This window comes from Schistocerca nitens, chromosome 4 (genome assembly GCF_023898315.1).
Source record: "Schistocerca nitens isolate TAMUIC-IGC-003100 chromosome 4, iqSchNite1.1, whole genome shotgun sequence".
Classification (NCBI taxonomy): Eukaryota; Metazoa; Arthropoda; class Insecta; order Orthoptera; family Acrididae; genus Schistocerca; species Schistocerca nitens.
In genome coordinates, this window is record NC_064617.1 from 387,860,701 (window position 1) to 387,888,300 (window position 27,600).

The following is a 27,600-nucleotide window of genomic DNA, read 5'->3' on the forward strand; positions in this document are numbered from 1 at the left end:
TAATTTCCCAGAACAGCTAAAGGAAATGATGAAAAAATTGTTAATATGTAAATATATCACACTAAAACTTTTTTTTGTGATTTGTTATCAAAATGTTTCTGTCCATCCATCTGCTAATATATCTTTTTCTCAATAGACTATCAAGTTGAAATTTATATCACATATTATGTTCTAGGGTCCATTAGTGGTGTAAAAATGTTAAGCTTCTACGTCAATGTAATGAGAAGATAGGGCCATTTATATCACATATTTCAATACTCACAAAATCACTCATTAAAAACTGTAGGATGCTTCTCATTGGCAAGAATCATGAAATTTGGCAAGAAGCAAGGTTTTACAGTACAAGCAAAGGACAAAATCAGAAAAATTGCTAATTTGTAATTAAATCATAGAAAAAATATTTCTTTTGACATTTGTTATCCGACTTCAAATGTAAAACATTCTCAAGAGTCTTGGAATTCTTTGGACCGATCTCCTGCCATTGTCAACGCCTGTAACAGGCAAAAATCATGAGTATTCTCAATTCCCGGAATGGATGAACTGTCTATATCCACAATTAAGTTTATATGGAACCCTCAGAGCCCGATTCCTACTCACACCTGGCCTTTTCTTTTCTGTTTTTTTAACATTTTAAGTTCATTACTTTCAAACTGCCATACGATTGGAGCAGTCATTTGAATAAAGCTGCTACCAGTGATGAACAATAATGGGTGTACAGCCAGTACACTGTGTCCAATGGGTGCAATATTTTGGTGACTGATGATGGTGACCGTATTGTTCACTGAAATGTTACAGCACATTGGATACTGAGTACCAGCAGTACACCTATGCAATGTTCCACCAACAGATATGCCAGGAGAAGCTAAGAAATCACATGAATGATACTGTTTGCAAAGCTGAAGAAGGTTACAGTCGGATGTAACCAGAGGGACAATGACCACAGATATCATGGTCGGTGTCTAAACTAAACTCTACCTGAACAAGCCATGGAGGCCCAACGGTACCGACCGGCCGCCGTGTCACCCCAGGCATAACTGGATGCGGATTTGGAGGGGCACGTGGTTAGCACACCGCTCTCCTGGCCATATGTCAATTTACAAGACCAGAGCCGCTACTTCTCAATCAAATAGCTCCTCCGTTTGCCTTACAAGGGCTGAGTGCACCACACCTACCAACAACACTTGGCAGACCGGATGGTCACAAAAGGCCGTTGGCATGGTTTGGATCAGGACATAAATAGACAAAAAGTTAACCTAAGACAACATTTAAATTGTACGAATGTTGAAATATTGCTTCTAGAAGTCATTTGAGTGTTTGGACCATTTTTTTTATCTCTACTCCACATCACTAAGTATCACGTACTGTCTTTTCACGTTTTCACTTTTAAACAATCGCAGCTCTAGTCCAAGAATGGCACTAAATATTTAAGCATCAGAAGGAAACAAAATACACATGACAAAATTTGTTCTGTAAACAACAGAAGGATAGTGAGGGTGAGAATACATTATGGATCAAGAACTGAGCAGTAAAAAGACAAATAAGCAAGCCGAAACCATCATTAAGCTTTTGGACATGTCCTTCATTGTAGTAGAGAGAGAAAGAGAGACAGAGAGTTCGTAATTATGTGTGAGGGCAATATAACAACAGATACCTCACAAATGTATAACACTTAGAGAGTGTCTTACTGACTTACCCAGACGTTATGGGAGACAATTCTTGCAACTGTTGCCCCTGACGAAGACGCTGCTGAGCTTGTTCTTGTCTGTGTGCACGCAGTTTCCTCTCAGCTAGCAAGAAATAGGTTGCTGTGATGTGATTGTATTCATTCTTATCAAGTGCCCTGTGAACAAACAGCATATGCCTTTTGTTGAAATTATGTTGTGACAGAGGCGCAACAATATTGTTTACAGTAATAAATTTTCTTAAAACATCAGAGAGAATAAGGCTGCATGTGATTTGGTAAAACATACTTATTTGAAGCACAGAACTACAACTGTTTTCCTGTCTGCTCTGACTGAAAAACTCAGTAATTCTCTTGATAATGGAGTAGTTACTGACAAGTGGAATAAACACTCAAAAGACTGTGAATTAGTAATGACACAAACGAAACTGCTTCAATCACCATTAATATTGTAATACCCTCAACTCACTCTAAAATGTCTTCTTTAGTAGCAATATTGCCATTGACCATCTTCTGTATGATAAGAGCATGGTCATCTTCAGACACGTGTTCTCGAGATACTAATGGGAGGAAGTCTGCTGGCTCAGTGTTGGCATCTTCTCTCAGCCATGGGTCCATTGCTATTTCTTCCAGAGTGGCTCGCTTTTCTGGTTCCCGAATCAGCATCCGAGCTATTAGCCTGCAAAAGCCATCAGGAACAGAGGATAAAATCTTAAGTTACAAATAATCAAACAATGGAAAATCCAGGATGGAATGTAACAATACCAGAGAAGGAAAGTTGCTACTCACCATTCAGCTGAAACCACAGCTCTCTGAAACTGCAGACGTGTGTGCAAGTTGCGTTTGCGTTTGCATTTGTGTGCGTGTATACTGCTGACAAAGGCCTTAATGGCCGAAAGCTATAATTGGTGACTCTTTTTGTTGTGCCCATAGCAACTCAGCATCTCCGCTATATGGTGAGTAGCAACTTACCTTCTCTGGAATTATAAGTTACAAATAACTTTCATATTCTCTCTCTCTCTCTCTCTCTCTCTCTCTCTCTCTGTCTGTCTGTCTCCCCCCCCCCCCCCTCCAACCGACACACACACACACACACACACACACACACACACACACACACACACACACACACACACACAGAGGTCCATACATAGTCCTGGCCGGAAGCACAACACTAGGTCTGCTGTTCAGCAAGTGGTCTAGGGTGAGGTGGGAGATGTGTCAGCAAGTGAAATGGGTACAGAGAGAAAGAGGCAGGAGACAGGAAGAGGGGTTGTAGTGGGAGACTGCCCGTTTGTGGGGCAGGAATGTGGGAGGAAGAATTGGAAGGCACACTGGCTAGGCATGTGGGCACATGTGTTTTAGCTGGGAGGAGCAGCACATGATTCCTCAAGTCAGTCTCCTTCCACACCCAAACAAAACCCTGGACAGCCAGGTCCTACAAGCTCTCCAAAATCCATAAAGCCAACAATCCTGGATGCCCCATTTTGTCTCATTATTGTTCTCCTAGTGAAAGAATTTCTGTTCTTTTTGATCAACACCTCCAACCCACTGCCTGGAACCCAGCTTCTCACATAAAAAATGCTAGCCTCTTGCACTGATTATCCACCATCCCCACCCATTTATCTCCTAAGTCCCTATTCATCACTGCTGAAGCCACTTCACTATACACCAACGTCCCTCTTGCTCATGATCTTGCTGCTATTTAATACATCCTTCAAACTCCAAATCCAAGACATAACTCTTCACACACATCACCACCTACATCCAGACCCAACTACTTCACCTTCGAGGGGAAGGTATATCAAAAATCCATGGCATAGCCATGAGCACCCACATGGCACCCTGCTATGCCAACCTTTTTACGGGACATCTAGAGGAAACATTCCTAGCCTCCCAAAACCACAAACCACTTGTGCAGTTCAGGTTCAATGATAAGATCTTCCTGCTCTCAACTCAGAGCCAAGACCCCTCATCATCATTCCTTCACAACCTTGACAGTTTCTCCCCCTCCACTTCATCTGGTTGCTCTCAGCCCAACGAACCATATTTCTTGACATTGGTCTCTATCTCTTGGTTGGCACCATTCACATCCCTGTCCACATCAAACCAACTAACTATCAAGGGGACCTGAATTTTGACAGCTGTCATCCCTCCCACACGAAAAGTTACTAGCAACAGCAATAGCAAGAAAGGCATTTCTGAAAAAAAGAAAATTGTTATCATCATGCATGGGGGTTGGACAAAAATATGGAAACACCACAAGAAATGCTTGCTTGAACATAAATGTAGAGGATAGCTATGCCTGAGGATTGCACAGTCGTATTTGATCACAAATGGCACCTGCGTCATGTCCTCAATACATTGCAAGTATCAGTCGTGGTCAGAACAGCAGTCTATGTAGTTGTGAGGGCATGCAAGTGTTTTGTGCTTTTAGAGGCACCATATCGAAGATTTATACCACATACAGTAAAAGTGGAAAAACATTATGTGGTAAGTCACAACACAGGTAAAAATATGTGTCGAGTGTTCATAACAGACGGTCATCATAGAGAGTTGTGACAAAATGGCTGCAGAAGTCACTGCAAAACTGAATGTCATGCTCTTGATCCCTGTCAGCACCAATACAACACAAGGGAGCTCCATAAGCAAGGAATTTTAGGGTGAGCTGTAATTCCAAAACCACTCATAGGTGATGCAAATGCACTTAACATGAAAACATGGTGCAGAAGCCATAAAACCTGGACTGTGTGGCAATAGGAGAAATTAATTTGGTCAGCTGAGTCTTGTTGCACACTGCTTCCAACTTTAGATCAAGCTTATGTCCCAAGAGTGGAATATGAAGGGGGTTCAGTTATGACTTGATCCGCCACACCTTAGCATTCCATGGGCTTAGGGTTACTCTGCAAGGGTTATGTAACCATTTATTTGATCGGGTCCATTATATGATACAATGTTTGTTCCCCAATGGTAATATTGTGTTCGAAGATGACAGTGCCCCTACTCACACAGCTCACATTGTCTAGTATGAGAATAAATTGTCATATCTGCCCTGGCCATCACAGTCATCATATATCAGTCTTATTGAGCCTTTGTGGCTTACTTTGGAGACATGGGTGTATGATCCCTATCGACTTCCGTTATTATTATCTAAGCTTGCCACTGTTTTGCAGGAAGTATGGTATAAGATTCCCTTGACAACCATACAAGGGCTGTATTTATCCAGTATGAGACAAATTGAGGCTGTTTTGAATGTCAAACATTTTCCTGTGCCATATTAGACATGGTAATGTATTGTGTTAGTGGTGTTTCCATATTTTTGTCCATCCCCCTGCATAAATCGAGGTGTTAGGTAGTCTTTCCTGAAGGTATTTTGTCTGGAATGTGGCCTTGAATGCAAGTGAAACATTGACAATCATGGTCTAGACAAGAAGAGTGTAGAAGCTTTTGAAATGTGGTTCTACAAAATAATGTTGAATTAGACAGGCAGATTGGGCAACTAATGAAGACGTACTGAATGGAAGTGGGGAGGAAAGAAATCTATTGCACAAAAACAAAGGACTGATTAACAGTACTCATCCTGAGGAATCAAGAAATAGAGGGTGAGTTAGAAAGACTATATTGAGATAACTTAAAGAATCCATAGATGTATCAGTTTGCAGCGAACGACCTGAAGTTTGACTCATGTACTAGGAGCACAAGTGTAGTTCGTAGTTAAAATTTGGCAGAGCATGCTCGCTGTGTGTTTTTGTTTCATGAAACAAACTCTGCAACAACTGTTTGGCATAAATCTTACACCAAATATGCTAAGGAACCTCCAAGAGGGCCTACAATTTACTCGTCACACAAGAACTTTGCTGACATTGGTTGTTCACGGTGACATGATAAATCAACAGGTCATTTGTGTGTTAATGATTATATTGAATAAGTTATGGAGAGCTTTGCAGCAATCCACAGAGATCAACGCGTCGTGCATCCCACAAGAGTGGCATTCCACAAAAGACTGCTTGACAACTACTGTGTAGATATTTACACTTGAAAACATACAGTTTCATAATGACAACACAATAGTGATGCAGATAAGGTTGCTCTTGGGGAATTCTGTGTGGAAATTTTGCATCAGATAGAGGATGACGAGTCATTCCTGAATACAATAACCTTCAGGGATGAGTCAACACACCATATCAATGGTATGGTGAACACCCACAACTGCAGAAGATGGGGCAGTGAAAATCCACATGCAACACTGGAACACATTCATGACAGCCCCAAAGTTAATGTGTTTTGCACCCTTAGCAAACTGAAAGTGTATGGCCCTTTCCTCTTCATGGAGAAAACTGTCACTGGTACTGCATATCTGGATATGCTTGAAAACTTTTTAATTCCATAGATCGATGAATATGACTGAGATAGGATGGTTTACTACCCGCAAGACAGTGCACCACCTCATTTTCTCATAGAAGTTCGAGGTTTCCTCAATAATAACTTCCCAGATCTGTGGATTGGCCGTGAATGCCAATCCCATGGCCACCTATCTCCCAGACTTGACACCATTGGATTTCTGTCTCTGGGGTTACATTAAAGACTGTGTGTATGTTCTTCCCCTACAATACAATTTAAGTGACCCGAAAAATCAAATCTACTCTGATGTTGTACAAGTTACACCCGATTTGCTGCAATGAGTGTGGGAAGAAATTGATTACTGGTGGAATGTTTGCCACATCACAAATAGTACTCACATCGAATCAAAATGAAACTTGACACTTGTGTTAAACTTTGATTGTTTGCTACAAAATGACACATCTACCAACTGGTTATCTCAATAAATTTCTATACAATTTCAAAGTTCTAAAATCCTTTTTGTCTCACCCCATATTTCATTTGGTGATGGAGACAAGTGTGAGAGTTAAAAACTGTAGAGGGAGACCAAGGCATGACAGATAAAGAGGCTTATATAGATGCACTAGCATGAATAGCTGCAGCAAAACTGTTTTAACTAAAGACCACAAAAACAACTTGTTAATATTAATCATTCACATAGTTTTCAAATTTTTTTTACTTAATCTCTTTGGTCAGTTGTCTGAGTTGTTCTAGTAATTTAAGCTTAAATTCTGTCTTGCTCATCACTTCTGTATCAAATGTTTCTTTCTTCACACTATATTAATTTCTAAATGTTTGGATTCTATTAGTAGAGGGAAACATTCCACATGGGAAAAATATATCTAAAAACAAAGATGATGTGACTTACCAAACGAAAGTGCTGGCACGTCAATAGACACACAAACAAACATAAACATACACACAAAATTCAAGCTTTCGCAACAAACTGTTGCCTCATCCTGATGAGGCAACAGTTTGTTGCAAAAGCTTGAATTTTGTGTGTATGTTTGTGTTTGTTTGTGTGTCTATCGACGTGCCAGCGCTTTCGTTTGGTAAGTCACATCATCTTTGTTTTTAGATATGTTTGGATTCTATGTTAGATATAACTTGTCACAATGAATGTAATGTAAAATATGCAGAATGCCTGTTTAAACATAAGAGACAATCTTGCAAGGGTAGATAAAACTGACCAATAAATAAAAATTGGACTTGGATGCAAGACAAAAAGAAGTTCACAAATACATCCTGAACCAGAATTGTTTTAGTTGCTGTGCAGCCCTACCTTGCAAGGCCACACAAAGACACTTATGAAAACAGGTTTACCACTAAAGGATTTTATGAAGGATGTCTTAACACAAACCAAGGATAGAATGTGCTATGGAAACATGTTACTGGCATATTTCCTCCTACCTTTTACAACCTTCTGACACATGGACTGGGATTGTATATTTGCAATCCATTATCATTGTGAGGGTTTCACTGTCATTTGCTTCTTGGAATGGGGCTTGCCCACATACTAGCATGTACAGAATTACTCCCAGTGACCAGACATCTGTCAAGAGATCATAGAATAAATAAATTAAACATTTACCGCACTAAAAGGTTATGTCCTATTTGTGAGACCACAGCTAAAATATTATATATGTATGACAAAGCTTTGTGTATGCAAAAAGCATAATCTTTATTAGAGTTGTGGACATTGCATTTTGAAAATCTTATGATCAGAAACATTATCTTCACCATTACATTTCTGTTACATTATGCACATACAGGTTAAGCAAAATAAAACAGGCTCAGAAAATGTTTATGATTCTGACACTCAGTTAGCCCAGTTACTGAACATGAGAACAGATCTTTACACCTGGTTATATCTATCCTCATTTCTGTCAAACAGGTTAAAATATCAGCAACTGAGTACATATTGAGGCATTGTTCTCATTTGTTGGTTATGTTCCATATGTGATTGTGAACAGAAACAAGCAATCGCATGCTCAATAGTAGTACAGCATAACCAGAAAAAATACTGTTAGTTTGCTGTTGTTAATTGTCTACTTTGGACACTTATAGTCTGCAAACACCAGTTATAAAAGATTCAATTATTTTGCTCTTGGCTCTACTGTTTACATAAATCTGAATAATTATTTAACTGCTGGCCTGAAGTAAGTGTAACTGGTAGATAAGAATCATTCAACTAGTTCATCTAAAACCCAAGAGCAATAACCAGTACTTTATTAAATATTCCCAAGCCTCTAATCATGACTACCACTTGAAACACTTCAATTGGCAATAGCATATGTATGTTAACCAATAGCATATGTATGTTAACCTTAAGAAAACAGATAATAATGGCTAATACATGTTCAAACTGTACATAATTGCTAGTATTAAAGAAAACAGTGTGAACATACATGAACTTCTATTGTACATTCATCAAAAATGGTAAGATATTAGTGGGATACACAAAAAGAATGGAGAAGAATAAACAAAACCCACATTCCAATATAAAACAGTACAGTGACACTAACAAAACATAAACAATTGAATAAGTAGTATCAGAGGCTGCTGTGATAGAGCCAGTACAGATACTGGCTGATCATATATAGGGTGTAAAAATTATACACACACAAATTTGTAGAATTATTTGAGGCGATAAAAAGAAATATTTTCATTATGTGAAGCAAATGTCACAAGTGCACAATTTCCCCACTAGAAGTCCTTGAAGGGTTTGATACTGGACTTCCCTTAGGTCAATGTTTACAGCTGTTTTAACCATTTTGTATGTGTCTTCTTGACATCGGAATTTGATTTGTAACATAATAACATCTTATTGCTAGGAAGGGTAAGTTCTTACTACTGCTAGCAGTATCCACCTATATGGATAAATAGTTACATTATCATCATTTATGCTATGTTGAGGTTACAAAAAAGTCTCTACTTATGTTGACAGGTTCTTGGTGGCTGATTACACTCCAATCAAGTTAGCTGACATGCACCTCACTTGTAGGGAGGCACAATGCACCTGTGGGCAGAATGATTTCCAGGAAGAAAGATACCAAATCATGTTACATTTTAAAGACTTTACATGCATTTTTCTGAAACAGTATTTCTTTGGTCAGACCAACATGAAACTTGTAGGCAGAGTGTTCCATTTGAGGAAACTGTGTCACAGCAAATGAGGACAACCCCACCGTCAGCACACAATCCATTGCCAAAAAACTGAATACCTCCAATGCCAATCTCTGGAACATCCTACACAAAACAGGCATGCATCCATTCAAGTAACGGAAGGTACAAGACCTATCAACCGAAAACTTCCCCTAACATGGGGAATTCTGCCAACAGTATCTACTCCAAATCGCAAACATCCCCAACTTCCAAATATGTTTTGTTTCCTGATGAGTTGCCTTCACAAGGGAAGAAATATTCAGCCATGTCTGGGAGCTGGAGAATCCTGTGCTCCACCAACAGAATAGTACGAGTACTATAAATGTGTTGGCCAGTACCATCCTCCTCCTCCTCCTCCTCCTCCTCAGTACCACCATCTCCAAATGGAGTTCGAGTCAGGTATACTTGCTTGAAATGACCAAAGGAACTTAATTTCACATGCTGCTTCTCTCTACAATAACACAGGTCCCCAACTTAACAGCTTGTTTGTCCATCTTTGGAACAAATTACCCTGACTCTGCATATCAGGAATCCAACAGTTGGTTGATAGATTTCTGGAGGCATGTGCACAGGTCATGTAATTCGCATAAATAATAGGCCACTGATTTGTGTACATGGTGATGGTGCCCAATAGTGACCCAGATGAGTTCCATATGATTTACATCAGTCGAATTTGGTAACCGAGACATCTGTGTGAGTTTACTATAATGCTCCTCAAACCTTGTTAGCACGATTCTGGCTCCAACAAGACACGGACAATGATATTGCTGAAAGGTGACATTGTTGTCGGCAAAGACATCAAGCAAGGAGTGATGCAGGTGGTTCACAGCTGTCAGTGTGTCTTCGATTACTACCACAAGTCCCATGCAAATACAGGAGAATGTCTCCTACAGCATAATACTGATCCCACAAGCCTGCATCCATGGCTTGCTGCACGTTTCAAGCCATCATTCATCTCGATGATGGTGTTTGTGGAGACAACCAGCAACCTAATGTAACAAAAATGTGGTTCACCTGAAGAGCTGACATATTTCCATTGATCAATGTCAAATCTCGCAATTGTAACTGATGAGGATGATTGGTCAACATGTGAACACGTAGAGGTGGTCTGTTGCAGAGCTCCATCTTCAATAGAGTATGATGAACACTTGTGCATACACCAGCATTGTGCTCTTTTGGCAGAAATGCCACTGATCAACACCTATACCACTTTCAGGAGCAGACAAGCCTCCAAATCCCAAGTTCTATAAAGAGTCATGGATGTCCAACCCGTTAGTGCCTAGTGATAGTTTCGCTGTCGTCCTACCTCTTTCTGTAGATGCTTGTGACAGTAGCATGTGAACATCTGACCAGCCATTTTCGAGATACTCGTTCACAGGCTCTGCATAATAATAATCTGCCCTTTGTCAATGTCCCTTATCTCAATGGATTTCCCCATTTGCAGCTCATATCTTCGCTCAAGTGATCCCCCATCTATCTGTTCCGCTTACATACTTCTATTTCTGCGTCACGTACCCACAATATCACCAGGTGGCATTCAATGTCACGGCGGGCAGTGGTCATAATGTTTTGGTCGGTGGGCAGTGGTCATTATGTTTTGGTTTATCAGTGTATATCATGATTGGCAGGGGATAGGTTTTACACGTCATCTGTTTAGCTCTTAGATGTACTCCCTTGTCCCAGATTAGGTTTTGTACTTCGTGGCTCTTATCTTCTGCATAATTTGCTTGGTGAAGAAAATTAACATATCTTTCTCCATGAAGTGCTATTGGAAAAATTGGAGGTTGTCTCACTAGCAGTTAGGCAACATTTATGGTTCCATCATGATGAGAGCCCCACCATATTTTGCCACTGATTTCAGAGAACATTTTGACATCATTTTGCTCAACTGTTGGATAGGGAGGTGTGGACCAGTGGAATGGTCAACATTTTCTCCTGGCCTCACTCATATCTAATTTATTATTATTATATTGGGAGGATATTGAGTGTTTAGTGTATCAGACAGCAACAGATATTCTAGAAGAGCTGGCTGCCCGTTTGGTTGAAGCTCGAGCCATTATTACTGAAACACTGAATGGTTTTGAATGTATTCGACAATCATTAGGACGCAGATACCAGTTGTGCATTAATGTGTGTGACAATTTCAGCAAAATCTCTAAAACAATATTCATCAGAGGGCAATCTGAACACTGGCTTTTTTTTTTTTTTTTTTTTTTATGGTGGCCATCAATCTTCCTTAAAGAAATGAATTATTTGTTTTCACAGAAACAAGTGGTTTGCTGTCAATTGCATTTAGTACTCCAATTTCAAATGTGTCTGAGCAATATTAAATGTTACCTAGCTGGATTTTTTAAATTACAGTGGTTAAATAGTATTATGCCAGGAGTGTGAGTTGACAACTCAAGAGGTGAGTATTAAATGAAGGGTATGTACATTAGTTGCAATAGAATCATTTGAAAGATATAGTAAAATGTAATGGTGGAATACAATTGATTATGACCTCTGGACCTGGACCTGTAACTTACTCCTGCTATCTCCAGATAAATAATAGCTTACCTGAAAGATTTTCCTGTCTCCTTGGTAGAGCCAGCATCGGAGAACAGAACCTACATTAGGTATTTCAACCAGAGAGTGCTACAGAATTATTGAGGGGGGAAGGCCACAAACAAGTAACAAAGGGGCAGGAAGTCAATTAGTTTTTGTACATACTGATCCACAAACACAAATGTGAGGCAACTTTACAGAGTTGGACTGCACCAGTTCACTACGCCATATTATCCATAGTAATCGCCTGTCATCCACAGACCACGAGTTCATAAAATAATAATACAAAAGGTGAATAAAAAGTTTAGTGAACTCCTAAGGAGTTCTAATTGGTAATGTTCCCTACCACAATTGCTTTACGTAATCTGACTCTGAGGTGATGGAAGTCAGAATATACTACTAGCTAAGTTAGTACGAGAACCTGCACCCAGAGTGGCAGGAGAATGTGCCTCCATTGGTTTTCTTCCTAGGTGGTGTAAAACGTAGCCCCTGCAGCCAACATCAGAGCAGAGACCATAATGAATACTACTTTTTTTTCTTTTTGTGTGGTGGGGTGGGGACAACATCCATCCAAGACGAGCATTCTGAAATAGTGCCACTTGAACACACCAAGGAAAGAGGTCTTCCTCCATGCCAGCGTGGTCACAAAATACATTTGAACCAAACAGCTCTTATCTTCAATGGTTCATGCCATCTTAGGACTTTTTCTTAATAATACACTTGGTGGGTATCAAAAATATTTACACTTTATCATCCGCTTGAGAAATTTGCATATCAAGTTTTCCGATTCAACTGAGCCACGAGTGAGGTCATTGGATTTGTAATTTTCCACTACATATGAATCTGTGACTGGATTTTACATCTATTGAATAAATCAGTACTCTTTCTTTGTAAGCACTGGACAAATTGTTCATTACAGCTAAGCCCATCCTTGTGTGTGAAACATATTACGAGAAATCTTGGGTTTACAACTGTCTTTAAATATCACTAGCATCAAAACCTTCATGGAATTCTTGTGGAGAAAATATATGCCATGATGTTTTTGTTACAAAAAAGTCATTTTTTTACATTCTCTGCCACCTCACATTTTGTATACATTGTTTTTTTTTTTTTTTTACATCCTGTATAAGCTAGAAATATCAGTGTCTGACAAATATACAATGCAGGATCAAGAACTATACAATAGCAAGTTGAACAGATGTCATAATGACTGAAATAACTGTTGGAGAGTAAGGTGAAGGGATGATGAGTGTGGACAAATAAAAAAATGAAGAATGAGATTAGTGAGGTAAGAACACACAGGGCTGTTGAAGGAAAGATAAGAGGACAGTGAGACATAATATAGAATTAAGAAGTGCTCAAAAAATAATTAAAACTAGATATTAAACTAGATACAACAGTTTAGGTATGGCTCACCAACTGCTGGAGCATCATACGAATCACCCAGTAATATCTCTGGTGCAGAATATGCTAAAGATCCACATGAAGTTTCCAACTTCTGCCCTGGATTGAAACGATTACTAAAACCAAAGTCTGTAAGTTTCACCATCCCAAGTCTCTCAAAGAATACAACATTTTCTGGTTTCAAGTCCCTATGCACAACATGTAACCTGTGACAGTACGAAATAGCACGCACAATCTGACGGAAATATTCACGAGCCACTTCTTCACCCAGACCACCGTCATGTTTCATAATATAATCATAGAGATCACCTCCATCTCCCAGTTCCAATATTAGGTACAACTTTGTCTGTGTATCAATAACTTCATAAAGGCGCACAACATTTGGATGCTGGACAAGTTTCATACATCGCACCTGTTTCGAAACAGAAAAATTGTTATAAGTTATTTCTGTAGTTTATTTGTAGAAACTGGACTGGACTTTTAGAAATAAGAACAAATACAAAAGGAAAAACAGCTTTCAAACAAATGTAACTCTCATCAATAAACTTTAAAAGTATTAGACATAATTATCTTAAGTATTAGAAAGAGCACTGTTTCAACTCTTAACTCACAGACAGAAGAGAACAAATTTTAGTGTGCTTTACTGTTAAGCTCATCTGCAAGGGAGGGGGAGGGCAAACAAACATACATTTGCAAACTCATGTTCAAATTTAACTTTCCTTACATACTGTGAATGAAGCTGTGAGAATTTTAATAAGTAAGGAAAGCTTTGTAGAAAATTTTAAATGGGAATTAAAATATATGTTTCTGTTTTCTTTAAGGCAATGTTGCAACTGACATGGAATATAGGATCTACACCAGTGAATCAATACTGTCAAAACAAGAACTTAAAGACGACAGCCACTAATCAAGATTGGTGGAAAAGCTTCTGCAGAGAAGAGTAGTAGAGAAAAAATGCTGCCTATTATCAGTATTATTATGAAACTTGGATAATGGTAAACAAATGTGTCTATCCAATTGTTATAGTGAAGAACATTAAAAGATAAGCAAACAGCACTACTCCTTATCTCACACACAACTTTAATCTGCCAGGAAGTTTCAAAACAGTGCACACCCCACAGCAGTGTGCAAGCTTCGTGCTGGTAGCACTGCACAGGTGTGGTAAAAACACACACTTCTTTTCAATACTTCTGTCATCTTAACTGGGCCCAGCACTAAACCATGCCTGGGCAGTGCAACAGGCAGCCTCTGGCTAGCAGGTTTCAACTGGATCTGACTTAACTCCCCAGTGCAGCATTATCTACATAGTCGAAACAGTGGTGCTTCAATATGTACCATACATTCATAGAGTAATTAGGTTAATGTGAGTTAGGCTTTACAATAGCCTGAATTGTTTACACAAATATTGGTCATTCTTCACAAATGAACGACATTCTCAAGATTACTTCAGTTCTCCCTACGTAAACATAACTCCAAGAAATGAACTCTTAAAATTAAAAAAAAAAAGTTTCTGTTACAAGGTTATACAGTTTCATTCAACACTGTATATTTATATCCATTAATTTGCTTCATGTTACATCCATCAATCACCTTCCCAGAAAGAATTCCCATATCTATTCAAGTGTGTGTAGGTTCAAATTTAAACAGTAAAAACAAAAAATAATAACTATAAAATGTTATAAAACCAATCAAATCCAATCTGAAAAACAGCTCTGGAAATACGGAAGCGTCCGATCCCGCCCGTCTGCTTTGACCCATGACGTCACAAATATGGCGGAAACAAAAACAAACACACACACTTTCCACAAGAAGCCTATTGACACTAACGGGACAAGCGCGGGAAATGGGGTGTTTTGGGTGGGGGGGGGGCTAACTAAATGTAAACAAATTTAGACGCCTTGCGTAGCTACAACGTGTAAGTGAAGACAGCCATGCATGAATACCCACCCACCTCCCCAGGGGTCGTAACCCCTGCAACCCATAGAAGATAAAGATGCTTCAGTAGCTGATTAGTGTTTTTTGTCTTTTTTAAAAAAAATCTCACGGGATAGAACGAACAGATCAGAAAGATAAATATAATAAACTAAAACAGAAATTGGAGGAAACAGATAATTAAAATAAGTAATAAGTGTTTTTAAATTTTAAAAAACATCTCACGAGATAGAACGAACAGATCAGAAAAGTAAATAAAATAAGATAAAACAGAACTGGAGACAGACACACTCAAACCAAACTCCGCGCCGTCATGACGTCACACACGACAACACCCTTACGTCACGGGTCAAAGCCGACGCGTGGGATCGGACGCTTCTGTCGACCCACAGCTCTTTATACAATATTCCTCACATTTCATTAATTGTCACAGTAACACTCCATAAATCAATGCAACAATAAGGTACTCACCTCTTGGAACAAGTGAGCTCTTGACACATCATCTAGTTTGCTTTTGTCTATAACTTTGACAGCAACCTTCTCTCCTGTGAATACATGTCTTGCCAATTTCACCACAGCAAAATGTCCTCTGCCCAATGTCTCCTCCAAATCATATAACCCTGCAATTTTTCCATCATAGCTGCAGCTCCGACTGGGACCACGGTGCATTGTACAACTGATGAGTTCCTGAAACAATATTTACATAGCTTAGCAATGCTGTGGGAGAAATGTCTATTTAGATAGATTTTTTTTTAAAATCTAGTATCACTTGTTTTCCACTGCCCAAGCTAATACTAACTGCACAGTAGAGGAAAGAAGTTCATCAAAGCCATAAGGAGCTGTATAATAATGTTGTTGTTGTTGTTGTTGTTGTTGTGGTCGTCTTCAGTCCTGACAAGGGGAGGCCGCCAATTGTGAAATTCGGATTCGGTTCATACTGCGCATAACAAAAGCTCATTGCCAGAGGTGTAATGTGGCAAAGCACGTGGTTAACATTATGAGGACAATTAATAACATTTATGAAATACAACTTTGTTTGCGGAAAACATAATGATGTTCGAAGTCGCCAGTTTTTCCACGACAAACGACTTTCAACAACTTATTATATGCATAATTGTTGCAACAGATTGCCGGGAATTTGTGTGTGTGTGTGTGTGTGTGTGTGTGTGTGTGTACACACATTTGAATTACAAAAAACAAATACTAAAAAAAATAAAAGGTTGCATGGCGCGAGATTCGATCCGGCGACCTCCGGATTACGTAGCCGAGCGCTTACCGCTGCGCCACGACGCTGTAGAAAACTATTAATCGTAGAGAGTATTTCACCGCAGCGGTTTCTTTTAACTGTCGATTTTCTCGACAACGGCTGAGAAATGCATCTTGGTGCTTTGCCACATTACACCTCTGGCCAAGAGCTTTTATTATGCGCAGTATGAATCGAATCTGAATTTCACAATTGGCGGCCTCCCCTTGTGACACTGGTTTGATGCAGCTCTCCATGCTACTCTGTATAATAATACAAATTCATAATAATATAAATTCGAGCTGCTATAGTAGTATAGAAGTATAAACGCCGGTGATGGAATGAAACGAGACTAGAATTAATGCAAATGCCCGTCGTAACTGCAATTCGTCACAACAGCAATATTGGCGGCGTCACATTGGCGTACCGTTACAAAGAAAGAAATATGCGGAACCTTTCACCAGAGGCATTTGACGTTTTAAATAACCATTGGTCATCGTAATAGTAAGGCCGTTCGCCAGACGTCCGGAATTTAATTTTATTTTTTACACAAATCGTAATTTAAGTGCAGTCACTGTTATACACTGTATATGTAACAAAGTCGACTAAAAAAATTTAACGAAGCCCTAAGGCTAGGCTTCACGACAAACTTAAGTAATTCGAGAACATAAAAAATATTTTAATTTTATTATAGTTCTGTCGATGTGGCAAATGACATTTTAGCCTCAGATGCTTCAATCTTTTTCTGGAAGAAAAAAGAAAAAAAACCTACGTTGACAGTGTATTAACTGTAATTCATGAAAGAACACCGGCGGGAAGGTATCAGCAGACTGCATTAGGCCTGGGCCTCAAATGCCGCTCAAACTGCTACATGACCTTTGCACGTGAGCTGCATTTCACAAATAGATTGGCCTCAAACAAAACGTTTCGACCGAGCGAGCACGCCAGTGTAAGTTAACTGGCAGTCAACATCTCCCCCCACCTTCCACCAAACCCCGCCCCACCTCATCCCCAATATGCAATCAATAAACACTCCGGCAAAATTGGAAATAACTTTCAAACAGGCGAGCGCACCCGATCAGTTGCAGGGTTATATCCAACCCCCTGGCGACTTCGATAAACTCTTTTTCCTAGTTAAATGAGATGTGAATGATAAATCCGAATCCGTCGGAAGACTTCACAGAGTAATGATGAATTGACTTCCTAAGACTATGGTAGATTACTTTCCAATAAAAAATAAATAGGAAGGAAAGGCGTCATCATCCCTGAAGGATAGCATGCTACGCTCTGTCCTATAACTCGGTTCACGTTTGCTTTGGTCATCTAGTACCGTTTCATCTTTTTAGTTACTACAGTAGAAGACAGCTTCGGTAAACGACGCTCTTCTATTCGTTTTGTGTGTTCTTTTGGCACCTAGAATCGAGGGCACTGCCTATTCATTGCCGAACTGTCACATATTTCTAGAAATGACTACCTAGCAGATTTAGAATTCCCGTATAAAACGGCAGACACTGTGGCTTTAGCAAGCAAACAACAAATCGGGTTCGTTTGATTGTCAGACTACTGAAGTATCGTTTTTTTGGCGCTGATTTACGATCGCGGCGGATGTAGACATTGCCCCAAACCTATGCCGCTTCCTCGCACACCCATTATCCATCTGCAGTTCCAATAACCAACACAAAACTTACTTGGTGGCAATGTACCTGCCAGACATCCGTCCCAAATTCCCACAAGGACAGCCTTTCCACAGCTGCAGAACTTAATCATTAGTTTACCATTTATCCGCGGACCGTCAAAGCTTTGCTTAGACTGTTGTTGTTGTCTTCAGTCCTGAGACTGGTTTGATGCAGCTCTCCATTCTACTCTATCCTGTGCAAGTTTCTTCATCTCCCAGTAACTACTGCAACCTACATCCTTCTGAATCTGCTTAGTGTATTCATCTCTTGGTCTCCCTCTACGATTTTTACCCTCCACGCTACCTTCCAATACTAAATTGGTCATCCCTTGATGCCTCAGAATATGCCCTACCAACTGACCCCTTCTTCTAGTCAAGTTGTGCCACAAACTTCTCATGTCACCAATTTCATTCAATACCTCCTCATTAGTTATGTGATCTACCCATCAAATCATCAGCATTCTTCTGTAGCACCAGGTTTCGAAAGCTTCTATTCTCATCTTGTCTAAACTAGTTATCGTCCACGTTTCACATCCATACATGGCTACACTCCAAACAAATACTTTCAGAAACAACTTCCTGACATTTAAATCTAAACTCGATGATTTCTCTTCTTCAGAAACGCTTTCCTTGCCATTGCCAGTCTTCATTTTATATCCTCTCTACTTCGACCATCATCAGTTATTTTGCTCCCCAAATAGCAAAACTCCTTTACTACTTTAAGTGTCTCATTTCCTAATCTAATTCCGGCAGCATCACCCGCTTTAATTCGACTACATTCCATTATCCTAGTTTTGCTTTTGTTGATGTTCATCTTATGTCCTCCTTTCAAGACACTGTCCATTCCGTTCAACTGCTCTTCCAAGTCCTTTGCTGTCTCTGACAGAATTACAATGTCATCGGCGAACCTCAAAGTTTTTATTTCTTCTCCATGGATTTTAATACCTACTCCGAATTTTTCTTTTGTTTCCTTTACTGCTTGCTCAATATACAGATTGAATAACATCGGGGAGAGGCTACAACGCTGTCTCACTCCCTTCCCAACCACTGCTTCCCTTTCATGTCCCTCGACTCTTATAACTGCCATCTGGTTTCTGTACAAATTTTAAATAGCCTTTCGCTCCCTGTATTTTACCCCTGCCACCTTCAGAATTTGAAAGAGAGTATTCCACTCAACATTGTCAAAAGCTTTCTCTAAGTCAACAAATGCTAGAAACGTAGGTTTGCCTTTCCTTAATCTAGCTTCTAAGATAAGTCGTAGGGTCAGTATTGCCTCACGTGTTCCAACATTTCTACAGAATCCAAACTGATCTTCCCCGAGGTCGGCTTCTACCAGTTTTTCCATTCGGCTGTAAAGAATTCGTGTTAGTATTTTGCAGCCGTGGCTTATTAAACTGATAGTTAGGTGATATTCATATCTGTCAACACCTGCTTTCTTTGGGATTGGGATTATTATATTCTTCTTGAAGTCTGATGGTATTTCGCCTGTCTCATACATCTTGCTCACTAAATGGTAGAGTTTTGTTAGGCCTGGCTTTCCCAAGGCCGTCATTAGTTCTAATGGGATGTTGTCTACTCCCGGGGCCTTGTTTCGACTTAGATCTTTCAGTGCTCTGTCAAACTCTTCACGCAGTATCATATCTCCCATTTCATCTTCATCTACATTCTCTTCCATTTCTATAATATTGTCCTCAAGAACATCGCCCTTGTATAGACCCTCTATATACTCCTTCCACCTTTCTGTTTTCCCTTCTTTGCCTAGTACTGGGTTTCCATCTGTGCTCTTAATATTCATGCAAGTCGTCCTCTTTTCTCCAAAGGTCTCTTTAATTTTCCTGTGGGCAGTATCTGTCTTACCCTTAGTAATATGTGCCTCTACATCCTTACATTTGTCCTCCAGCCATACCTGCTTAGCCATTTAGGACTTCCTGTCGATCTCATTTTTGAGACGTTTGTATTCCTTTTTGCCTGCTTCATTTACTGCATTTTTATATTTTCTCCTTTCATCAATTAAATTCAATATCTCTTCTGTTACCCAAGGATTTCTATTAGCCCTCGTCTTTTTACCTACTTGATCCTCTGCTACCTTCACTATTTCATCTCTCAAAGCTACCCATTCTTCTTCTTCTGTATTTCTTTCCCCCATTCTTGTCAATCGTTCCCTAATGCTCTCCCTGAAGATCTCTACAACCTCTGGTTCTTTCAGTTTATACAGGTCCCATCTCCTCAATTCCCGACCTTTTTGCTATTTCTTCAGTTTTAATCTACAGTTCATAACCAGTAGATTGTGGTCAGAGTCCATATCTGCCACTGGAAATGTCTTACAATTTAAAACCTGATCCCTGAATCTCCGTCTTACCATTATATAACCTATCTGATACCCTCCAGTATCTATGGACACAAATACATCGGCAAGAGTCGGTCCTACGAGCCACTCTGAGGGCTGTCATAGCGTCCATCGCTGCCCCAGGTTTACACTTTACACACACAATCCAAACAAATTCAGTACTCAAACAGCATTTTCTTTACCTTTTATCGTGCCAATCGACGTTTAATAACTAGAATCTATTTGAAATTTCGTAATAAAAAAAAATGTTACAGACGAAATCAAAGTTGAATAGGCAGTTTTTAAAGTTTGTTTTCTGTTTTTCCACTTTGATTAATATTAGTCAGTGTCACCCAGCAAAATTTCTTCCATTTTTTTATTTCATTTTTATTTGAGTCTTACGGAATGGCCAACTCACAAAAATACCTGGACGTAACATTTCTTACGGGTATGAAATGGAATGATCACATAGTTTCAGTCGGGGGTGAAACAGGTGGGTAGACTTCAGTTTATAGGTAGAATATTGGGGGAAGTGCAAACAGTCTACAAAGGAGATTGCTTACAAATCACATCTGCGACCCGTTCTAGAATATTGTTCAAGTGTTGGGAGCCGTACCAAATAGGACTAATACGGGATATTAGGGACAGCACGAATGGTCACATGTTTGTTTGACCCGTGGGAGAGGAATACCGAAGAAACTGTATCACTCACATAGGGACCGTGAGGACGAGATTAGAATAATCACAGCGCGCACAGAGGCATTCAAACAATCATTCTTCCCGCGCTCCATTCGTTAATGGATTGGGAAGAAACCCTAATAACTGGTACAACGGGACGTATCCTATGCCATGTCATTTTCGATAGTTTGCAAGAGCATGGATGTAGATTTAGAGCATAACATTTTTGGCATATGAGTAAAAATCTTTTGTAAATATTTTCTAGCTTCAGTTCTTAAATCGTTGAAAGGAAGGAAAGGAAGGCAGAAAGAAAGAAGGGAAAAGATAAGGCGGTCTGAGTAAACACTGTATTTAAACAGCCATGAAAATTACATTCAGCAATTTCAGTGGTACAGTTCAGATTTTATGTAAAAGGTTACATTAATACCACACAAAAATATATATTCAAAATTTTAAAGTTTATTTTTACGAAAAATCGCATTTTTAGTGAAAATTGCACAAAAGTAACATAATATACATGATCATGTTAATGTTATGGAAACTCAAATATGCTGCACTCCAAATTTTGCTTTTTGCTATGCTTTTATTGTTTATCACACATGTAATAATATAAACACAGAAAATTCCCACAAAACATTAAAAAATTAAAATTACACTAGTATTTTTTTGGTGTTTAGTTTCTTTCTCAGAGGTTCACTTTGCACTGACTGGAAAATTTTGTAGAGATTTCAAGTCATACTGGCTTCTTGCAACAATGGCAAATATAACGTTTCTTCTCTTTTTCTTGGGACACAGGTAAAGCATATTTTGTGTTTTTCTAATCGTTCTACAATCACTTCTACTGTTGGTTCTGCTTCATCCAAAATACGGTAAAGGATGCAAAAAGTTCAAGGGGTATGCGATACTTGTTGACTAACTTTTTATCTGTGGTGTCACCAACAAGTTTACAAGCTGCTTCAAAAATCAAAGCGGTTCACCTGAATATTGTCTTTGCAGGCATCTTGATGGGCAAACGCAGTCACCCCACTTAGTCCATCACGCGGAAAAAATAATGCCATTGGCCATCGTTGGAAGACGATTCGACGAGCAGCGATATTTGTTTCGACCTACTGTATTCCTGACAGAACCTCTGGCTAAGGAGCCTTCTGTCTTCATCACTTTGATCACTTTTTTAATTCGAGGAATTCACAGGTGGCAAAATAAATTCATCTTCACTTTCGCACTGTTCCTATGCTGTATAGTGTTCGCTTTCAATATCGTTGTCACCATCTGATCAAACTTCGCTTCATAAACTGTTCTCATACCATTTGAAAACATTATCCTCAAAGTAATGGTACGTTAAACATGAACAGTAGACGAAGCCCTGGCTACTGAATCCATAACGCAAAGTCCCAGGTGCGGTCTCGGAGACCACTAGCACGAAAGAAGCAGTAACAGTATAGATCTATGTCACATTCAAATAGCTACTGACAAAAGCAACCACGGCAGCATCTAGAGAAAGCTGTAATCTACTCCACTATTAAGCATTAGTAACAGAGTAACAATAAACGCTAGCGGTCTGTGAAACCGCACCTGGGGCGTTATCGACACAGTGATACGAGTCAAAATTTCGCCCCTTATTGCGCAAGACTTACTTTTTGAACAATTTTTTTTAATTGGTGAAAAGTTGTACAAATACATTAGAATAAGACTATTAAACTACTGGCCATTAAAATTGCTACACCAAGAAGCAATGCAGATGATACAGGGTATTCATTGGACAAATACATTATACTAGAACTGACATGTGATTACATTTTCACGCAATTTGGGTGCATAGGTCCTGAGAAATCAGTACCCAGAATAACCACCTCTGGCCGTAATAACGGCCTTGATACGCCTGGGCATTGAGTCAAACAGAGCTTGAATGGCGTGTACAGGTACAGCTGCCCATGCAGCTTCAACACGATACCACAGTTCATCAAGAGCTGTGACTGGCGTATTGACTAGCCACAGGTCGTAACACATCTGAAATGTAACGTCCACTGTTCAAAGTGCCGTCAATGCGAACAAGAGGTGACCGAGACGTGTAACCAATGGCACCCCATACCATTACGCCGGGTGACACGCCAGTATGGCGAAGACGAATACACGCTTCCAATGTGCGTTCACTGCGATGTCGCCAAACACGGATGCGACCATCATGATGCTGTAAACAGAACCTGGGTTCATCCGAAAAAAATACGTTTTGCCGTTCGTGCACCCAGGTTCGTCGTTGAGTACACCATCGCAGGCGCTCCTGTTTGTGATGCAGCGTCAAGGGTAACCGCAGCCATGGTCTCCGAGCTGATAGTCCATGCTGCTGCAAACGTCATTGAACTGTTCGTGCAGATGGTTGTCGTCTTGCAAACGTCACCATCTGTTGACTCAGGGATCGAGACGTGGCTGCACGATCCGTTACAACCATGCGGATAAGATGACTGTCATCTCGACTGCTAGTGATACGAGGCCGTTGGGAACCAGCACGGTGTTCCGTATTACCCTCCTGAACCCACCGATTCCATATTCTGTTAACAGTCACTGGATCTCGACCAACGCGAGCAGCAATATCGCGATACGATAAACCGCAATCGCGATAGGCTACAATCCGACCTTTATCAAAGTCGGAAACGTGATGGTACGCATTTCTCCTCCTTACACGAGGCATCACAACAACGTTTCACCTGGCAACGCCGGTCAGCTGCTGTTTGTGTATGAGAAATCGGTTGGAAACTTTCCTCATGTCAGCACGTTGCAGGTGTCGCCACCGGCGCCAACATTGTGTGAATGCTCTGAAAAGCTAATCATTTGCATATCACAGCATCTTCTTCCTGTCAGTTAAATTTCGCGTCTGTAGCACGTCATATTTGTGGTGTAGCAATTTTGATGGCCAGTAGTGTAACTGACATTAAGATATTTTTCAAAACAATTTTTTCGAAAACAATGGTAGGACAATATGTGTATCACCACTTTTCAAGTTACGTAGCAGTATTGGATGCAAGATTTATTCTTGCATAAATAGAGGAACCTGCCATGTGTAACAGTCCAAGAAGGGTGCTAGACTTTGAAACAAGATTCTCCCCCCCCCCCCCCTTAAGCGGACAGGTACCTGGTAAGCAAAACGTCCACTTGGATGACAGGAATTTTTGAAACTGTTAACCATCATACACAAAAATGGTCGTAACTTGTACAGCTAATCATAACTCTTCTCAGCCGGCTTTGGTATGTATCTCGCATGGAATCTGGGTCGTCGTCACTACAATCTGTGTATCCTTGTCAGGTGAACGTTGACCGAGCGAGGCGGTGCAGTCGTTAGCACACTGGACTCGCATTCGGTAGAACGGCGGTTCAACCACGCGTCCACCCACCCTGATCTAGGTTTTCCGTGATTTCCCTAAATCGCGTCTGGCAAATGCCGAGATGGTTCCTTTGAAAGGGGACGGCCGATTTCCTTCCCCATCCTTCCCTAATCCGATGGGACCGATGACGTCGCTGTTTGGTCGGATCCCCCCCCCCCCCCCCCAAACCAACCAATCAACCATCATCAACATGGAGTTCATTTACCCCCTCATGAACACAAACAAAGCGGCATTCATCACAGTATCTGACTTAGTGAAGGAACGTTGATGCGCAGTACTCACTTTGAACTCTTAAGTCATTAGACATCGTGAGATAGCGGAATGGGACGCTCCGGGGAACTAACGGACTTCGAACGTGGTCAGATGATTGGGTGTCACTTGTGTCATACGTCTGTACGCGAGATTTCCACATTCCTAAACATCCCTACGTCAACTGTTTCCGATATGATAGTGAAGTGGAAACGTGAAGGGACACGTACAGCACAAAAGCGTACAGGCCGACCTTGTATGTTGACTGACAGACCGTCGACAGTTGAAGAGGGTCGTAATGTGTAATAATAGGCAGACATCTATCCATACCATCACACAGGAATTCCAGGCTGCATCAGGATCCACTGCAATTTTTATAATTTTTTCCTAATAAAAATGTTATTTTTTCTATAATTTAGTTGATTCTGCAAGACAGCTCAGGTATATTACGTAAGTGTGGACTATTGCAAGTTACAGAAAAAAATTATACCAATGCTTTGTAAACTTCAGGAAATATTTGTACCTGAATTCTGAAAAATACAACTTGCGGGAAATTGCAAATGAAGATATGAGTCCAATTAAACTGTGCCTCAGAACATTCCTGATGCATAGTCTTCATCCTGCAGCATTTCTTCATCTTGGGCTTCCTCTTGGCATTCCTTTTAGCACTTCTTGCTTCTCTGGTAACTTGAAGAGCGAATGTTTCAGCTTCAAGCACCCATTGTCTGTCACAAGGAAGCAACTGATATTCCACATTAGCGCCACATTTTACGCCTAAATTGCTCAAGACTTCCAATCTTCGTATCACTCCATCATCGAAACATATCACTGCATCTAGAACATCAACTTTTAATGTATTTGGCCCAACAAAAACATTGTTGGGTAATCTTTCCCATGTGCAATGGTTGAAACTTTCATTTGTATTCTGAGTGCCCCCACGAAGACATTTATTAAGCAAAACAGGGTCACCCAGGTCTCTAAAAATTGATTTTATTTCATTCATAACAAGCTCGGGAAAAGAATGTTTATGATGGTATATTTTAGCACTTTCCTTTGGTTTTTGGTACCCACACCAAAAATCTGCTTCTTTAGGACAAAGTCCGTGAACAGGGTGGTCATCTGAGGACAACTTATGAAAGTAGTTCATTACTGTGACATCATTCAGAGGTGCAGTTCGTCTAACGGCCAGTCCATACTCTGAATGAGGTCTATTTCAGTTTCTGTCAATCTGCCTCGGCCAGACAGAGATTTTCCATCAGATAGAAGCTTTCCTTTCACTTCTCTTCGTAGCTTCCTCAATCTAGGACCCATCCTCTTTTGCACATACCCACAACACTCCAGTTTTGTTACCAAGGTATCACCATAAACATTGAACTCATTAATTTTATTGAAAGCTTTAGAGTCCCCATCGCCTAGCTACTTCGTATGTATAACGTTATAAACGGGCACCGACCTCTGAAATATTTTTAGAGCTCCATCACACTTCATACCTCCAATGTAACCATCATAATTCTTAGAACACTGATGTTCAATACGTCCTTCAGTGTTACGATGGCAGGTGTGGCAATAAGCACTTAACATCAACAACTTTTCCATTCGCCAGAGAAGTAGCACTTACAACACCATTCAAGGAACGATGTCCTCGACCTTGCCATGTCCCATCAAGTGCAACAGCAATGTCCCTGGTTCCACTAATATTTACAGTTTCTTCTACAGCACGTTTCATAGATGCTTTAGACACAACCGTCAAGGCACCTAAAAGAATTTTTAGGTACTTGCTGAACCTACTGGGAAGAGGAGGAAGGTCCATCAAACCACAAAACGTTTGAGCAGTCTTTTTTTCTTTTTCCTATTGCACGCATTGCATACACTAACTTCAAATTCACATCATATGAATTATGCAGGATGTTCGAAGTCATTTTCGAGATAGATTTATTGCAGGATCTACACAGAACAACTAATTTCGACGCTTAGCCCTTCCTGCTACTTTGTTGTTCAGTTATTTCCAGACAGCCTACACCATCACATTGTTTACATACAAATTTGAATCACCAGGAGGCGTGCCGTGTGGGAGTTTCTTCCCTGAAGAACCGATACAAAGGCTACTTTCAACAGTGTGGCTTGCTTTGTTTGTGAACTGGTTACCATGGAATTTCCTTTTATTGAATTTCTCGATGCGTGGCATAGTTCATATTTATTGCACACTAAAGGATATGTAGTACCACAAATATATATAGCACTTGGGCAACATACATTCAGTAACACGTGAACAAACTGCTTCAGCGAAACAAAAGTAAATACTAGCAAAGATAATCATTTACAGGTACTAGAAACCTACACTGTTACAAACATATACAATATATCACACGTACAATCGCTGGAAACAGAAAGTTCACAGTTCTTTTCGTAATAATAGTGGTTTGTTTAACAGAAATAAGGGGCGTGGTGGCATACATGGACGTAACTTTATATTTGGTATAAATAGGTCATTTTTCATTTGAAACCCTATAATGTGTATATCAATGTGATCAGGAAAGATTATAGAATTTAATCAAAACACAAAAAATTTCGATTTTTTCCACCATTTATAAGTACCCTGTGTCCTAAAAAAAAAATTGTTTTTTCCTGGATAAGTTCCAAGCCTACAGCAAGAGTGGTGGCGCCAGCAGTGAATCCTACAGTAGGGCCTCAACTTTAACACAGTTCTTGGTAGAAGAGGTGGATGACCCTGAAGTATCTGTTTTTCATATGAAGCAAGAGGGCATGTTACCCATACAAATTTTTTTGTGGCCGATTTCTAACAGTTTTTGAATGTTGGTCAGCCGAGTGCGATCTACCACATTACGTACGGTGGGTGGTTCGACAAACATATCTTCATGCTTGACGAGTCAGGACTTCTCAAGTAAATGGTATGTTTTTTGTGCCACCATAAATTTAAGGACGGAG

At 40.0% G+C, this 27,600-nt stretch overlaps 1 protein-coding gene across 3 annotated transcripts in view; it reads right to left on the bottom strand.

The window, feature by feature from the left end:
- Positions 1–27,600, bottom strand: part of LOC126251366 (SNF-related serine/threonine-protein kinase) — a 346,894-nt gene that overhangs the window by 74,690 nt on the left and 244,604 nt on the right. For all 3 annotated transcript variants that reach the window (XM_049951747.1, XM_049951746.1, XM_049951745.1), the window contains exons 2-6: positions 15,578–15,793; positions 13,187–13,586; positions 7,472–7,613; positions 2,151–2,360; positions 1,694–1,840 (exon numbers count right to left, since the gene is read on the bottom strand). In XM_049951747.1, coding sequence (XP_049807704.1) covers positions 1,694–1,840; positions 2,151–2,360; positions 7,472–7,613; positions 13,187–13,586; positions 15,578–15,775 — 1,097 coding nt within the window. In that variant the 5' untranslated portion in view covers positions 15,776–15,793. The remainder of the gene's footprint in view (positions 1–1,693; positions 1,841–2,150; positions 2,361–7,471; positions 7,614–13,186; positions 13,587–15,577; positions 15,794–27,600) is intronic.